Source organism: Neopsephotus bourkii, unplaced genomic scaffold, assembly GCF_033783945.1.
Source record: "Neopsephotus bourkii isolate Nb327-2 ecotype Australia unplaced genomic scaffold, CSIRO-AGI_Nbou_v1 NB_756, whole genome shotgun sequence".
NCBI classification, from domain to species: Eukaryota; Metazoa; Chordata; class Aves; order Psittaciformes; family Psittacidae; genus Neopsephotus; species Neopsephotus bourkii.
Genome location: NW_026901254.1, coordinates 2,999,165 through 3,018,207, shown reverse-complemented (window position 1 = coordinate 3,018,207; position 19,043 = coordinate 2,999,165). Strand labels below are relative to the sequence as shown.

Sequence of the window (19,043 nt, the reverse complement as noted above, 5' to 3'; positions counted from 1 at the left end):
CAGAAGTGTATAAGTATATATGATGCAATGTCAGAGAATCTTTTTTCTCCTTTTTGTACTGCTTCTTCTATAGGATAATGTGTCTATGAAAGGCACTAGATCTCATTCATCAGAATAAGGGCTTCCTGAATGGTGCAAAACCACCTTCAGTGTGTACAATCTGTTTACACAGTATACATGTCAGATACACTATTACATTTTCTCTTGATCTGTAATAATAATCCCTACTAAAGAAACCTCACTGATGTGAAGAGTTAAAGAGATCCTACCACAAGCATTAGAACTTTCACAGAAGCCTGCTATAGCCTTTTCACACCTTCTCTGTTCTTGCTTTGAAGTAGCAGAGTAGCACAAAAGACTTGTTTTTTTTTCCTTTAGCTTATTAATAGTTCACATCATTACTGTAAGCCACATATACCTTTGAGTATCCACTGACATAGAGGTTTTCCAACTCCTTTCCGCTGAAGACTGCTACAAAATCTCCAAAGTGAGCTAAACTACTATAAAAGTCTATCTTGTTGAATATAAACTTGTTGTTCATGATTGCATTTGCAGACTATGACAGAAATCCATGAGGCCCCACAGATCACAGGTTGAAATTCACTTTACTGCTACATTAGAATACTATAATTGAAATAAACATAATCTGCTAAAAAGAGAATAAATTAATAAAAAATCATTATATTACTCATTAAGAAAATAACTTGCTTAGGCTCTTACAGAAAGACTTCATTTTTAACCCAAATTTTCTGAAGACAGAAATTTATCAAAAATGTAGATTGAGATCTGGCATTTATATTAAAAAAAAAAAAAACAAAACCAAAAAGCATAAAAATTGCTGGGTTTTGTGTAAGTTCGAAATAAACAACCTGTAAAATGATTTACTAATCTTTGGCATTATTTTGACTAACATGGTTTTCAAATTACGTATATTGCTAAATACATGCATGTCTATATCATAGCAACCATGTTAAAATATACTGATTTTTATTACAAAATTTTGTGTAGGTGCATGTTCATAAAGAAATAATATACTAGTAAGAAATCAATCAATCAATAAACAAATAATGTTTGACTGGAAGTTGTGTAAAAACCATAAAATTCAATTAATGTTTCAATAACAAGATAATAAATTACTTAATTATTTTTTGGTTCTTCTCCTCCTCTACCTCAGAATGGTCTACATCAATCATATGAAATTTAATGATTTTGCCTGTTTAGTTTTTTTTTAACAAATATTACAAATGTAGACGAAGTTTCGGTAAATCTAACATACTTTTACAGTTTTTCAGCCATCATTTTCCAAATGTGGAAAGACTTTTTCACTTGTCAACAGCACTGTCTCAAGGGGAACTGCCTGCTTTTGAAAGAGTCTCATACTCTTTTGCTGAACTGTAATTCTGTATCTGTAAACAACAAAATACCTCTGCAAATTATGAGTAAAAGAAAACAGCTTTGGTAAAGAGAACATGTCTGAATATGCAGCAGCACATACAGGAATTTCTCAGCCTGCACAGGTGTCAGAGGACATAAAGTCCCTTACAGAAATATAGTGCTTCTTTAAATCTTATTTTTGATGCTCTGTGGGAGCATTAATATCAGTAGATGAGTTAAATTTTTCTGTCAGTATATTTTAAACTCTAATCAAATATTTATTTGGGGTAAAGTGTTAGATAAGCTGATTGTGGAGAACATAACCACTCACTGTCTTGGGTACAAGAATTCGATTTCCTATTTGAAACACAATACAGAAAAAGAAAAAAAAAATTTAACAGGAAGCAAAAATATAAACCCTAAATTTAAATATCCTTGAGATTTTAAAAACTTCAGTATTTGCTGTTTTATTTAGACTATTTAGATACACATTGGAAAATTAATATTGATTTTGATTTCTTCTAATTTTTGCTAATTCAGGAAAAGTCCTGTGTTAGTGACAATTTTTAGGTTTGTTTGCACAATATTATGCCTAGAAAAAAAACCTATCCGGTATGAACACTCAGTATGACAAAATAAAGAGTATTACTGCTTTTTTAATCTGAAAAAAATAGAATATTCCTGGCAAGGCCATCCAAGAAACTATTTGCTGGCTTTTATGAAAAATTTTAAAATGCCACTTTGAATACTTTACAAAAAATGTAAGAATGACACTGCGTAATTTGTGGCCACATATTCACTATGTTTTTCCACCAGCACGACTACCTCTGTTTGTCAGTAGGAATATTATAAATTTGGGTATTTCACATGCAAGTAGGTGTTGCTAATTGTGTACAAATATAGCAGGATCTTGCCCTGAGTCTTTGCAGGCCAGCTGCCATCCCAGCTCTTCTTATCCAACTTTTTCCCCTGCATATCATACACAAAAAATACAAATACAACTTTCTATTCCCTTTTTCAAGGATGCTCTTGTGCATCTGGTGTAATTTGTCATAAAAGACCATATTGTTGTGAAATCTCATTTTTGAAATGTTGCAACAGAAATTCACTGTTAAAGCAGAAGCTGTGAACTTTCACAGCAGGGAAATAAGGTCATGAGCTCCACAAAATCACAGTAGTCAAGTGTACTTGACATTGAAATGAACCAACAGTCAGAGAAACTCTGCCAATATTCTCACTACTGAGAAAGATTATTGTACTGGCAAATTGCTGTCAGTTATCTTACTCCTGAGTTCCAATATAGGATTATCAGAACAATGAATTGATAAAAGCCAGTTAAAATAAAACCAAAACAGCCAGAATACACCCCAGTGATTTGCTGTCACCTTCTGACATTATTTATCCAACATGATTTGCTCTCTCATATTTGATAGACATAATCGGGAATGTAGAAATACCAGTTGTCACAGTAAAAATTAGTGACATGTCTATAATGTATGTGGACTATTAATTACAACTTCTTTCAACTCAATTTGATTACGATAGGTACTGTGGTTCTCTCTACATTACTAGGTACTGCAGTACAGCAGAAGCAAATCTGGGCAAACAATGCTGAGGATATGATGTCCACACTATCTGCAACTAAAGTAGCTACTGTGTCCATTAGACGGGGAGTATGCCAAGTGCGTGCGTGGATCACACTTTTCAGTTCATCTTCAAGTTTGTACCCTCCAAAACCTGTCTTCAATATGAAGGTAGAAGAAGCAAGTTATAATTTTGTGTCCCTGAGGGAAATTCTTATGGATTTATATGGTACAGTGTACTTCTAACAGAATGTGTGAGATATTTGCAAATGTTCTCTTCACCTATTTTGAAACAAAGATGACAGTTTACTTACTATATATATATTTACATGTATTTACACTCAATTTAAACATACAATGGCTATATGAAAAATAAGTAATGTAAAATAAGTAATTTCTAACTCCTATTTTTGGAAGTACTCAAAAGGTATTTTGAAATAATCATTCTCCTAAAGCCAGACACACACAAAAAGCAACCATCTAAAAGGTATGCACTACCAAACATCAGGTATTTGGTCCTATTCTAACTTTCTTATTTGGAAACTCTAAGCTTGAGTCCAACACTGAGATTTCTATAAGAGTATGAGAATAAAAATGTTATGTATTCCTGGTCTAGAAAGTGGACAAAAGCAACAAAGCAAGATATAGTACTCATCTGAATTTTACTTTCTATATGAAGGAATGCTGAGTCATGTTAACATTACATCTGTCTTAGTAGAACATAAAAACATGCTGTTATTAGGGACCAGAATTTAGGTGCCCTATGAAGAACCAGGAAATTGGGCTTCAGGGCTTTATTCCTTCCTTTTCTTTCTGGTTTAGTAAACTTTGTTCATGCTTTCCACAAAGTATACCATGGCTATTAAAACTTCACCCATGGAGACAGAAGAAACAGTTTTAAAAGAGAGAAAATAATTGAACTGACAGTAAAAAAAATGTAACATCACAGCCCTTAATACTGCAGTCCCATGGTGCACATTTGTCCAACAGGTTTTGACAGGTTAACTTTATTTACAAACTTTATGTTGGATTAATTATTGTTTGTTGATGCCATTCTAACTTTATGTCAAGCCGTATATAAAATTGGCATAAATCACAAAATGTTCATAAGTTTCCCTCTGTATGCTTTTGTTAATTTTACAGGAATCCAATCATGGATTCGTGCCAGATTCAGGTCAGATTTGCACCACTGGGTGTTCTGATGCTGCATAGATTAATTTTTAATTATCCTGGAACCTTGGCCTCAGATATGACCCCAGAACACTGTAATCACCAAGTAAAGGAACACCATAGCCACCAAACTCTAAAATAATAATAATGATAATAAATAATAATAATAAAATAACAACAATAACAACAACAACAGAGGGAATTTCTTCTTATAAATTCAAAAAAACATGTGTTGCAACTTCTGTGGACTCTGGTAGCCCATAGTATGCACTCTAAATAGACAGCCTACCAGACAAAACTGTAAAGACATTTGAAAAGAAATATGAGCTGGGATATTCGCAAAACTTTAGACATCTAATCTAAAGAACAGGTCCTGAAAACGGAATATACAGCACACTGGTCAACACTATCAATGGTCTCAGCTTAGACGAGTACATTTATACTCAGAATTTTATACTAATATTACTATTTTTTTACAGAAGGGGAGATATTATTAAAACAATACCACTAATCCCCACCCATTAAAATGCTACAAGCCAAGCCATGAGGGGTTAATTATTCTCAACGTAAAGAAAATTTTGCAGCTCATATATTTAGCTCTAAAGGATTAAAAACACACCCCCTGGGACTCCAATGAGTGTTTAATAGTCCCTCATAATTGTATTACTTTCTATACCACACGTACAGACTGTCTGGGCCCTGCTCAGCCAAAAGGTAATGCTGTCTTTTCATTTTACTTGCCATGGAAGACAGAGCCCATAAATTATGTATAATGTATCTTTAGCTTCTAAAAATGGTGCGGTAAAATATTTTGGGATGAGTCCAAAAGAAGTGAATACATGGAAATATTAACAGGCATTTTAATATTAAAAAATAAGTTAATGTGAAAAACACTGGAAACATCAAGAACTCCGTTAGTGTTAGTTAAATCTAAAGTAATTTAGACTCATAAATATAATCTATGTTTTACACAGAATTATTTTTGAACTACCAAAGAGTAATTAAAAAACATGAAATTGTACTTGAGCTAATGTTCAGAGTCTATAATGTGTTTCTAAATGCATGTAATTGTCAATAAATACTCATTCTGCAGTTGTTGCATCTTAAACATCTGTAACATAATCGATTTAATTAAATCAATTAAATTCTAAATGAGAGTTGCTGGCATTTTCATTCTGTCTTGGAACCATTTATGTGCTATTGAAACCTACAGTTGTAAAGAAAATAAGTCTATATTATGCACTGGAAAATGCACCAACTACAAAATCTCTGCCTAATTAGAATGACAGAAAACTCTGTAAACAGAAAAGTGTTTGGATAATGTGGATATAGTGAAGTATCAGAAACTTGCAGGAACTTTCAAAGAGTCCAGGATGACAAATGAGCAGAGACTGTGCACTGGGACAAAATCAGCTCCAGACATTTCTCTAGGATCTGTAAAGTTTTCTTGAGGAAGGCTGAAATATTTTTATGTCTTGGTGATTGAATATTTTACATTCTAACACAGATCATCTGAAAGAGGCCAAAGGAGACACATTTTTCAAATAAACCCATATATTTCTACATGCTTGTACAGCAGAATGAGTTCACAGTAAGTAATGATACCTGCTGCTTTGTATCCTATGGAAATTGAGAGGTACGCTTTCAATTTCTCAAAAGCTTCACAATCTAGTGGCAATTTATGTTTGACTATACCAGTAAGACAAGTCAATCAATGCACAATATTTTCTGATAGGAGTTTCAGCATTTTTTTCTTGACATAAGCAACATGTAAGAAAATGTAATACAAGTAAAATAGTGTACATATTGTCAGTAACAAGTTTTTTGAGCATAAAATGTAAAAGAATTATTTTCTGTAATCTTCTTCTGTAATCAGTATGCTACAAAAAGTTTTAAGGCTGCCAACTTGAAAACAGATTCTCTGTGTCCGTATCTCCTACCTATAATTTCCTTTCACCCCTTTTCAGCTTTAACATCTACATATACAAAAGGAAAAAATAAAATATAATCAAGAAGCTGGATAAATACATAGAAACAGGTAGTAGAAGAGAGTTTTTTGTATTTTATTGAAATACAGTTTGGTTTGTATCTACCAATAATTGCAAGAGATATGTATGCAAATATACGTGCCTGTATCAAGATGATTACTGAGCATATATAGAAACCATACTAGTAATCTTTGCAATCAGCAAGCAAATGAATTATTATCATTTATATTCAATATAAGAGAAGCAGGGGTTAAAGCTGAGATTCCATGTGAGTTTAAGAACCCTAACATAGTGTGTGGAGAGATTATCTTCAGGAATGCTCCCTAAGCCCCCCTTAGAAACAGTGAGGAAAGGACGGCTACAGTCAATACTTCAAAATATTCCATAGGTTACTTGCAAGATGAGCACTGCTCTTTTTTTCTTTTTCGGAGGGGGGGGTAGGGGGTGGGGGAGAGAGAGGAGGAGGGAAGGGACAGGAAGAAAAGAAAAAGCAGTACCATGAAACCATACTTCTTTTTTTCATGTGTTATTTAGTGCAAGGTACTTTGGCTTAACACCTACCAAACAATTCAGTGATTACAAATGTATTCATATCCTCACAGTCTTTTCTAGAATACTCACTCTTAAGTAATAGAGTCAGCATGAACATAAAGGATGGATTGAAACCTGGGAAAAGACTTGTACAAGCTTATAAAAAACAGTATGGCACAGACAGGACTGAAATCTAAAAATCCCCACCATCCGCAGCTGTGCTCATGCTTTCACACGCTGACAGGGAAACAAACACAGCACCTGTTATTCTGGCTAATGGTACCGATGCCCAGCACTTTTGAAATCCAACTTCTACATACATTGTGGTGAACAGCTTTGATAATGAGAAACACATAAATCTTGTCTACCTTTCATCTTTCTGTCTTAAGCAACTTTCTCCGCATAGAAAATTTACAGAAGGGGAAGGAATAGAAACAAACAGGTTTACAGTATTCATCTTTATTTTCGAAACAGTCTGCTTTCTACATGCATTCTGCTCATGTAGCACATGCACATAGCTTAGCAGGGTGATTTTAATATTATGCACTTTTGAAGAAATAATTTGATTGGACATCTTTCTTACATTTTTAAATAATTACAAACAGAAAACTGATGATTGAAAAATCTCTTCTCTGTTTATTGATAATATTTAGTTAAAAAAGTTACTAGATTCTAGTGCAACAAGTTTGATCTGTACAAATGTAAACAATTCCCTCTTATAATGCATCTGAACTATTAAAATCCTTACAAACAAATTATGGTGTTTTGTTTTGTTTTTTTTTTACTTAAAATTCAAGTTTTCAGAAAGTCTATGTAAATTCAACATTTAAAAAATAGTTAAATAGTTATCTATTTTATATGAATGTTTTAATAGATGAGATTTCAACATTTTTCAAAAAATGAAAAAAAATCTGTCAGGAGAAAGCTATGATCAAACGTTGATCTCAAGGGCATACACAAATGACCTGAAATGTCTAACATTAAAACAAAGCACAAACCATATATAAGATTTTACTTTAGTACAACAGTATGAGATTATGGAACAGAATCATATCTTTAGATTTGTGTTGCTCAGATTTTATAGTTAGATTGTTACAGTGTACAATTTCATAAATTTAAGTTAGCAAATCAGCAATGAAGCACTTCAAGATCTTACATTTGAACAGCAAGAAGGAGCTTATAAGGAAGATTAGTCCAACATCTTAGGTTTCTAAGTGCAGGTTATCTGCCTGACATAAAGAACTGCTCATGAAGAAGATAATTAGTTGGATAATTATGACAACTGTTGCCCTTGTCTCCTACTTATTAGTTCTAGTTTCTCTTTCCCAAAACAGAGAGGGTTGAGCCAATAATCCTAAATTGAAAATAACTGTGTTTTCATCCAACATGAGGCCAAAGTAGATGAGAAGGCCAGGGGTAAAGAACAATAAGGTTCTGCAGCTCTGTTCAAATGTCCTAAGCTTTCAGACAGGATTTTTTTTGCTCGTGGGAAATTTCTGATACTTACAGCAGTGAAAAGAAATTGTCAGTAACACTACTGTCTACTCATGTAAAACATGAAAAAGGAGGAAATGATTCACTGCTAACAAACAGGAGTCTTTTTGTGAAAAGCAGAGAAAATGGGCAAACTTTTGGAACAAATCCCAGCTGAAACTGCATAAATTCAACTACACATACATAAAATTGCAAAGTCTATAATAGCTCCATAGAACTACACCTTTTAAAAAATATAAAATAATCCTTACTTGTGGTATTTATAAAACATTCATTTTGAAATTTTTCAAATTTGACTTTCTTTTAGAATAGTTTTTCCTATGCATGGAATGCAAATTACATTAATTTGGGGTTAATCATATAACTGTACTGCTCTTAAAATGATCTGTGAATATATATACATATAGGTTAATGCATACTCATTAATGATTTTTTGACTTTTGCTCATTTTCATTAAATTTTCTCTTACATTTTTATTGCAGTGCGTGAAGGTTCTGTTTGCAACAGATCTCTTAGACCAGTTAGTTACTGAAAGGAAATTGCAGGAGCTTCTTTTCATTACTGGATTGTTCTGCTCAACTGACACTGTACAGCCTGAGGCAAAGCCGCTGTTTTTCTAAATTTGAGTTTGTTTGTGTGCTGGAATAATTGACTGAGTTTGCAGTTTCAAAACATTGTTTTCACTGACATAGCATTTTCAATTACTTTAGAATAGGATATAAACTAAATTAATTTTCAGTTCAGGATTCTCCTCAATTAATTTCCAGGTTTACACCATTTATATAAATTTAGATGACGCTAATACACATTCACATTCTTCCATGCACTAATTTTCACTATCCCTTGAAATGTGTAGGGGTAGAGAATGTTTATAACACAGAACTTAAATGGAAAGTTAGAACCAAGTCTTTAGCAATACAAGAATACTCTGAATGCCAAACCAGACATGAATGTATTATGTCTGAGAAATGTCTTTCCAAATTTCTGTAGAATCCTAAACCTCATTTCTTTCAGCAACACTTGACAGAATTTGATGCAAGTTCTATGGAGCTGAGCACAGCTCAAGGGCCTGAATCTTGCCCACTTTTCTGGCAGAAATGATAGCCATGCAGAATTCTGCTTTCAGTGAAAGAATCGGTCATGGATTCAAAATTGGTGCAAGTTAACATTAAGACCTAACATTCACTCTCCATTTTTCCAGCCGTCATTTCCATCTTAGCACAGAAGTGCAGGAAAACATCTAATTTCACATCTTAGGGAAACTTAATTTTTAACCCGTAGCAGCAAATCAGGAATAGGTAAGTAAAAGGCCTTCAGAAATTTAAATCTGCATGTTTCTGAAGCACACAGGAGTCCACTGTGAGGCAGAACATTCTGCTGAGTGTGCAGTACAGCCAGGCACATTCCTACAGATATTATCTAACAGTATTCCTGGATGGATTGTTTCACTTACTCATTACAACGGACTCCAAGGGTTATTCTGCAGGTAAGTGAAACTTTTGCTTCTATTACATTCTCTACGGGACTGAGGAACCATGAAATTGCCACAGAGAGCTAGATATCTGCTCCTAAAAGAGTGGATGTCTGGATAAAAACTGAGATCAACTTCATGCTATCTGAGGCCACTGCCAGTGCAAGGAACTTGCAACGACACAGCTACTGGCAAACAAAAAACATGGAAAAGTAATTTTTGCACTGACATTTACGTGCACCAAATGAGACACAAGTAAAATTACTGTATAAGTTATCTTCAGAGAAGTTAAGAGGGATCACTGTGGAAGTACAATACAGTGCCGAGTACTCTGCGATCTGTACAACTCCATACAGACCATGGAGGAGTTATCATTACGCAGTACTTGGAGCATCACAAAACATTTGTATATGACATGTCTGATGAAATGTGGAGGGACTGTTTTTGCTTTTTTCAATAACAAAGAAAAGTTAAGACTGTTCAAGGAATGAGGATCAAACAGTAGCAAGGAAGCACTTCTGACACAAGTAAGAGTAACTTCAGCTCTCCATAAGATGAGTGAAAACAGTCATGGTTAAAATTCCTCTTGTATCAGGAGTGCAATAGGGAAGTGGTTAGACACTGCAGGGATTCTGTTTGTTATTCAGAAGCTGTACTGCCGTATTCCTTATTTAAAGTTGCAGCCTGTTACTTTTACTAGACAGCTGTGTTTTGCCTTACTGCCTGTCACTGTGTGGCATCAATAAGATTTCATTTTAATTTGAATGTCAATTTAACATTAAATATTACTGACATGACAGCACAAAGCACAGTGCCTACGGCTACATCTTCTCTTCCCCAAAAAAAGCCAAGAGGTTTCCAAGAGAGAAAAGTTCTCATTGGATGACTGGGCTTGGAGGCAGTAGGGAAATCCCTCAAATTGTAAAACTATAATTAGAAAGAAAAACTGTCACTTTCTCACCACCAACAACAAAACCCGTGTCACAAGTCAGTTGTGGCTACAACATATGTATATGAACTTCCAGTTTTACATGCAGATCTCTATTGATCTCATGATCCTTTCTAGTAAAAAAAACCCCTACTCGTCCTAAATCAATTTCCTTGAAAACAACTTGTATTTACAGATCAAATAATAAAATTACTATAATTTCTAGCTTCCATTCAGCATTGTTCTCACTCTGAAGCAATTTCCTGCACAGCAGATTTCATTAGAACTTGAATCTTTCAAAGATTTCTTTTTAATATCTGTTTACATACTAATTTCTGCAATTTATACAAGCAACTCAGATGCTGAGTTTATAGAATTCTAGTTAATTATGTCAGTAATCAGATTCTGAATACACAAAGTTTCCACAGCTTTTTTCTTATGGATCATTACCTTCTTCTGTTGTACTTGTAAATTTAACTTTATCCACAGAATGCAATGTTACAAAAGATGAAAAGGTAGCTGCACAGAATGGAAACAGTACGTTTTTAAGTTAGTCGCATTGCAATAGCTCTAAAATTCAAATATCAAAGCTGCACTAATCTTAATTTCAATACCTTCAATGGGAAGAAAAGTACTACAGAGACCAACAACTAAGGGCAGTTGATGTATCCCTTGTGGGCAGCAAGAACTCAGCAACCGGATAGGGAATAACTAGAACTGATTTACCACTAGACTTACTACACCATTACTTCTCCTAGTTCTTTCTAACAGTCTTATGATATTAATTACTCAATTGCATTCACTCCAGCTATCATATGAAAGGGGGAGATTTTCTCAACCCCTAGTGTTTGGTCTGTTTATCAGCATCCCAAGAAAGCCAAGACTCCTGTGCCTGACCAGTCTGTCAGCATTCCCTTATAGGGACCCTTTACTGAACAGTCCTGCTGGGTTGGACAGTGATTCAGCTGACTTGTTCAGGGAAATGTGCCAACAGCATAAGGGAGACCCCTCAACAGGTCTTCTCACTTTATGTTACCTGCTGACGGCAGTTGCTAGCACTCACGAAAGACTAACAGTTTACGGGATTACACTCATTATTATCATATATAAATATATAAAGGGGGAGTGTCACGAGGATAGAGCCAGGCTCTTCTCAGTGGCAAACAATGACAGGACAAGGGGCAATGGGTACAAACTGGAACACAAGAGGTTCCACTTAAACTTGAGAAGAAACTTCTTCTCAGTGAGGGTGACAGAACACTGGAACAGGCTGCCCAGGGAGGTTGTGGAGTCTCCTTCTCTGGAGACATTCAAAACCCGCCTGGACATGTTCCTGTGTAACCTTATCTAGGTGTTCCTGCTCCTTCAGGGGAATTGGACTAGATGATCTTTTGAGGTCCCTTCCAATCTCTAACATACTGTGATACTGTGATCATGTCAACTTAAGGTTCATGATTGCCAGTGATAGGTATTGTTAGTAAAAATAAACTTGAAGCAATACACAACCAGACAATAATCACTAATAACAGCTACCGTTAGTTATTTAGCGCACATATGTTCTTATGCAATAGGCAGCCACTGTGAGGGAGAAGACAGGTTCAGCCCATTGACTGATCCCAGAAGTTACGATGGACTCTTCCCTGTCTCCTCCGCTCTCTCATTCACTTTTATACTTTTCTTTAATCTCCGGTGGAGCTTGAGTGACTATAGTCATTAATTCTTTTATTACTGATTGGTGCAAAATTCACTTCTCATTTAAAGATATAGCCAGTTAAAAATATAAAGTGCATGGTCAGTGAGGTGTGGTCGTACCTTGGAGATGGGTAGCTTTGGATAGAGGTGTGTGTATTATAATGAGCCAGGTTCACCTAAGGAAAGTGATTTTGCCACAGCTGTTGGCTCAGCAACAGACATCTCCTGTATTTCCCATTTGATCGCTGCTGTATGGCTTAGCAGCTGTATGGTACTTGAGTTTCCAGCCCTGCAGGGAGTACAACAGAGCCTGGCCACAGTGTCTTCACTACGCTTCACCTTCCATTGCTCCTCTAGGATAGCAGGGTCTGTTGCCTAGGGAACCATGATGGAATAGATTCTGTGCGTGCCAACCATCCTGAAAGTGGCAACTGTATTTTACCCTAAAAAAGTTTATATAATACTACTTCAGTTATACCCCAATTTTCTCTATTTCCTCCCCCACCTCATCCCGAGTGATTTTCCCACAGCAGCGTACTTATTTCTCATTTCCCTCAGTGAAAGCACAATTTAACTATTTTTATTGTTGTCTTTGTTTTAGTAATTTTAAAGTATCTGGCATTCCATTTTGATCTTAAAAGTGAACGAACTGCAGAGTAATCTTTCAGGGAAGTTATTTCCAGCTGTAAACAACAGCTTGATTAAACCAGTTGGATAATGTCCTGGGTTTAGCAGCAGCAGTCATTTTTTCTCCTTCTTGGTAGCTGGTGCAGTGCTGTGTTTTGACTTTCGGGCTGGGAACAAAGCTGATAAAAATGATGTTTTGGTTTGGCCAAGGACTTTGTGAGTCTCATGCTCTGCCAGGGAGGAGGGAAGGCCGGGAGGAAGCAGAGACAGGACACCTGACCCAAACTGACCAAAGAGGTATTCCATACCACAGCACGTCATGCCCAGGGGGGAACTGGGAGGTACCCTAAAGGGGCTAGAGAGTGGACTGCAGGGTTGGAGGAGGTATCGGTCCGTGCTTGGTCGGGCTAGGGGGAGCAAGTTATCGGTTGCCTGGTGATGGGGTGTTGTATTCTCTTCCCTTGTTATTTCCTTTATCATTACTATTACTGGTGGTAGCAGTAGTGATTTGTGTTGTACATTAGTTGCTAGACTGTTCTTATCTCAGCCCATGGGAGTTGCATTCCTTCGATTCTCCTCCCCACCCCTCTGGGAGCGGGAAAAGGGGGCGGCAACCCCTGGGGAAGGGGGGGGGGGGCGGACTAACGTGGGCCTCAATTGCTTCCAGCCTGGCACCACTCACTGGGAGTGAGTTAACAAGCTGTTTGGTTGGGTTAAACCACGACAGATAATTATCTTTTTACAAGGGCATGCAGCAATAGGACATGGGGAAATAACTTTAAAGAGTGTAGATTTAGATTAGATATAAGGAATTCTTCACTGGAAAAAAGTTAACCGGAGAAGCTGTGGCTGCCCCACCCCTGGAAGTGTTCAAGCCCAGGTTGGATGGGGCTTTGAGCAATCTGGTCTGGTGGAAAGTGTCTTGGCCCATGGCAGAAGGGTTGGAACAAGACAATCTTTAAGGTCCATTTCAACCCAAACTACTTTATGATTCTTTGATTGATTTTATGTTTCATTTATTTACCAAGTGCAAAATGGGAATGCACCAAAAAAATCCAGTCAAGTAGAGTATAAATTTCTACTGTATTTAATCTATAAAATATTGATTGGATTGGACTCCTCCAGAAAATTAATGGGAGTCAGCACTGCAACAATTTTGAAATCATTCCAAAAGAATGCATCTTCTCCTTGAATAAATTTATAAATGGTGAAAAGTCCCAAACTGAAGTGTTGGAAATTACACAGAGTAAGTTATCTTTTTACAGGTGATAGAAAACACCATCTTAAAATGCATTATTTTTAATTCGGATTCCTGAAAACACATGTGCAAAGTGAGGAATTACATGCTATTTACAAATGGGGACTGTCTCATGTGAGTAAAACGTTACAAAGAAATAGGAAAGTGAGTTTCGCATCTGTACACAGTATTATTCAGATTACTATTAGAAGACTGTTTACACACTTCAGAGAGTGTGAAAATACTTGGAAGAATAGAAAACATATTCAAAACGAAACAAACAGCCAAGAAAAAAATTCCCAAGACTTGAATTTTCATATATTAACTTACACAGAAATATTTGGGAGACCAAATCTTACTAGAATTGCAAACTGAAGTATAACAAAACTAAGCTATTGGATGCAGAAATTACACATAATTCTATCTTTACATAAAATCCTACCTTTAAATGATAATGATCTCTGTTGCAGGTTTTGAAAGGGACTGATTTAAGTCCCTTGAAATCAGTGCCTTTAAAGTAAGATTATTTTAAAAAAAGTTTTGTTCCTTTTTTCAAAGGAAAAACAATCTACAGTTTCTACTGGCAAATCAGAGTAGATTTCGCTTAGTGGTTCTTTCTGGATTCTGAACCAAAATGAAAGCATATATAATATCTAGATTTTAAAAACCAAATAAATGAATCACTTCAACACATTTTATCTAGGCAGAAAAACCTTCCCTTCTTTTATGCTTCTCTAAGAAAAAAGAAAAATGCTAAAGGTAGGATGACAAAATTTCAAATTTACCAGACACAACAGAAACACGTAAGGGCAAGTGAATGATTTCTGCATATTCCACAGCTGGCTCCAATCCAAAGGGAAACCAGCAGATGTACTCGAAAAAACATATGATTTCATTTCTGTGCCACAGTATGGTATGGCGCTCTGCTCTAAAGGACTCAACAGGAGCTTATGGAAACTGATGTAAAAGGCAATAAAAATGAAGGCAAAGGGAACTTGGAGATTCCTTGAAACCTGGACAAAACATCTCTTTATGCACGCTGGAAATAAAGTAGCTATCCTTAGTGTTATATCCCCCTCCCCTCCACGGAGTACATTATCTTCAACATTCCATGAGAAACCACTGCAACTAAGTGATATATATGCCCCTGCAGAACAGTCAGTCAGACCGTATTTGTGAGCTACTTACTTGTGTAAGTGAGCTGAAATCCTTGGTCAGTATCAGATCCATTGGTATTAAACTCTATCCACAAATGATTAGAGGTGCTATTAAGGATAACTCCCACCATGTCATTTTTGGTGAAGACTCCCAGAGAACGTGAAGAACTGTCTTTTCCATCATATACCTTGTAGAAACAAAGTAACAGTATAAAACTGGACATCAAATCAAAATATATGAAAAAACATTAGTTTATACAATAAGTTAACTCTGTATTGCCAACTGTTTCTCCAAAAAGTTAATGTTTCCCTTTTGTGAGGTACATACCACTTGGTTATGCAGTTCAGTGAAATATAAAACATTCTGTCACACTTAAGTTGCTTTACAGTCTTTCTCCTTTTCAGTTTTGTGAGCTCATCTTGAATTAAATTAATACTTATATACAGATTATTTTTCATGATTATTCACAAAGGCTAAAAGACATATAATTTCTGAAATCACCACTGAAGGAAGGCTGTAAGGGTTTACCTTTACTCTGTTCTCTCCTGCCTGGAAACATCAACAGCAGAAGTGAGATACTCAAGACCTTTTATCAGACTCTGAGCCTGCAGTAATTTTTAGCTTACTACAGGTTGTAACAAAAAAAGATAGATCTTCAAAAAAGGTATGTGAGTCTATTTTCAAACTAAGTGTAGAGATATTCTTATTTACCATGTTACTTTATTGAAATCTTTCAATGAAAAACAAAACCAGCAATATTAACCTCTGTAGTTCTCCAGATCCTGGAATGAATGACCTTTTGATTGTTCTGTACAGGACAAGTACAATGAGTTGGCTAAGTGTGAAAACTTACTTTTGCTTATTGCAAAACCTTGAAATCCCTAACTGCCTAACAGTCTTCTGTGGGCTTTTATTTTTCCCTCTCAAGATTAATTTTTTAAAAAAGCCAGTTTCTCCTTTAAATTATTCACCTTTATTTTCTCATGAAAAAAAATTGGCAAATATGAAGTGTGTTTCATACTTCCAAAACATAAACCATAAATCATGCAGATGCTTATTCAAAAGCATGTGAGGAATCTGAACAGCTAGTTTCTAATATGAAGTAAAAGACAATTTACCCTGATCTCAGATGTCTACAGAGACTGTAGACATTTAGTCTTTCAGTGACTGTAGAAATATAGCCAATTGTAGCAAAAGCTATAACTACAACAAATATATTAAACTCTGGATCTTCATCTCTCCATTCTCAGACCTTGTGGTACAGTGAGAATTTATACTGATTTCAGCCAGAAGGAGGCACTGATTCATTTAACAATCTAAATTGCTACATTTGGGTCACAGACACTTCTTCCTATTTGAATGCCCAGTAAAATCCATTAATGAAACTTAGAAAGGCATCTTTTGAGAGGTCAGACAACTGCAGCTGCACTTATGGATGATGACCTACAGCTGAAAGCAGAGCTATTTCCTCAGTGGAGAAAATATCAGCATACACCATCAATGTAGGTGTATGTCCTGAAAACACCTCATTCATCTTGAGTGCTGACATTAACAAATAAAATAATAAAAAGAATGTGCATAAAGATTTTTTTAAGATAAAAGCATAAATCTTGTTTAATAAACATACACATATTTAAAAATTACCTTCCCAAGGAGAAGCTTTTTAAAAATAATATATCATGCTAGACATTGATAGAACAATACATTCTGTCCTTATTAGTAAGGCAAAGACTGTCTTTTATCAAGGCACATAAATAAATTATCAGAAGACCTAATCAATTGTATTTAAGGTTCGTGTAAGCACTGACACATACTTAATATATATCTCATGGAAGAAATACGACTTTAAGCCATGCTAACAGCATCTGAAAAACTGCTTCCAAGCTGTTACCATTGTCCTGGGACAGAACTATAGATCACTTTCACAGACTGACTACACTTTTTATCAGAGCTGGAAATCTATTGTACAAAATAAATAAGCATTTGGTTACCACAAGATTTATTTTTTAATAACATTCTGATCACACATACTATGTAAAAAGAGCAGATGTATTTTACTTGTTTTGAGAGATTACTTTGAATGGAGTGTTCTATTTTTTGTCATTAATAAAAATTGCTAAAATTAAATTATTTTTATTCATCTTTAAAGAACAAAGAAAAAGCAAACAGCTAATTACTACAATTATCCCTTAGACATCCTGTTCCAACACTGTTCTACCTTACTGACTGGTAGGATCAGCAAGTTAAATCAAGATGAATCCAGACACAAATTAAAACATTGTTTTATGAAATAAAAATGAGATAAGAGGGATCACGTGAAAGCAGCTGTAAAAAAAAAAAAAAAAAAAAGCTGCGATAATTTTTAACTGGTGACGCTTGACCAGCTGTTTTTAACATTACAGATATAAGGAGGTACACGTGTATTCCAGTAATTGAAACAGTGGTAGTGAACAAATATAAGCACTGAACCTCCATGCGTACCCTGATAATTTGTTTGACCCAACCCCAGGGAAGAAAAAAAAGAAAAAAAAGATATTTTCCCTAGCAATTCTTGGTCATGGTTTGGTAATTAGCACAGGCCAAGGGCCATTCCCAATAGACAGCTTGTGTGCAATCACTGTATTTGGTCACATGCGTCTGTCTCCATAGCCAAGGAACACATTTAATACAGTAGTCTAAACACCACCACTCATACGTAGCGTGTATGTTTAACTCATTTAGGAGAACCAATTTGCAATATTATTCACTTGCTATAATTGGAAGTCTTTTTGGCCATATAGACTAAAGACATGAAATTCTGGTTTACCTCTTATCTCTAACAAATTGATGGTGATTGCACTATAAGGATTTCTTCACAAGTAGCCACTTTAACAAATTATGAATTTCAAGTGGCAGTTAAAACAATGAGATTGGGAAGCTGAAGTGTTAGGGAGTAAAAAAAGGATAAACTTTAAAATAAAGAGGTAATCCAGGTACGCACTTTTCCCATATTCCTCAAAATGGTGATTCTGTTTCTGTTTCTTTACTTGACTTCAGATTCCAAAAGTTCAATACTTGTCATAGCTATAGAAAGCTTTGCCCGTGAATTATAATCATTAAGTTGCACATACTCTTCTTGAAAGCATTAGTTTTGACCCTACCTCATGCACCAGTCTTACTGATGTTAGAAATACCTTTGAAAATTGTATGCTATTCCCTATGTACCACAGCCTCAGTATTTGCACCTGTGCCTGCCAACAGTAAAGTTGGTTGAATATACACAGCTAAAGGCAATTTATATTTTCAAAGCATGTAAACAATGCCTGAGTAGGAGTCCAGTCACCACAACTTGATTGTCTACACAGTATTTTATTGTCAGTACACCCTTGGAAAGCATTTAATGCAGACTCACTAAGACCCTCACAAATCTTTCCTGAGAAAGCATTACTGCAGGAGCCACATAGGCCAGGGACTGTTTCTGAGAGACAGCTTGGGTGAGCCACCTTGTTTTGTAAGATTGAGAGTTTAACATTATCGATGCAGTCAAAGGCAGAAGCTGGCCTCAGGTGCAGCAGGGAATGATCACAGCATTGTTTGGAGCACTAGGATAAATGTAGCCTAAGCATTCAGGGATGCCCCATTTCAGCTAAACATTTGTGAAGAACTGAAAAGAAAGTGCTTGTTCTACTGCTGGGATAAACATATGCAAGCAAGAGGACAGTGTTACAATTATTCATGAGACAAAATGCTCTAATAAGACTGCTAATGTATCTGCACCCGCTGTGGAAATGTAAAAACAGACACACACCTG

The 19,043-nt window shown here is 35.6% G+C and overlaps 1 protein-coding gene across 2 annotated transcripts in view; it reads right to left on the bottom strand.

The window, feature by feature from the left end:
- CSMD1 (CUB and Sushi multiple domains 1) overlaps positions 1 to 19,043 on the bottom strand; it is a 1,128,271-nt gene that overhangs the window by 208,929 nt on the left and 900,299 nt on the right. For both annotated transcript variants that reach the window (XM_061354960.1, XM_061354961.1), the window contains exon 23: positions 15,284 to 15,440. In XM_061354960.1, the coding sequence (XP_061210944.1) occupies positions 15,284 to 15,440 (157 nt within the window). The remainder of the gene's footprint in view (positions 1 to 15,283; positions 15,441 to 19,043) is intronic.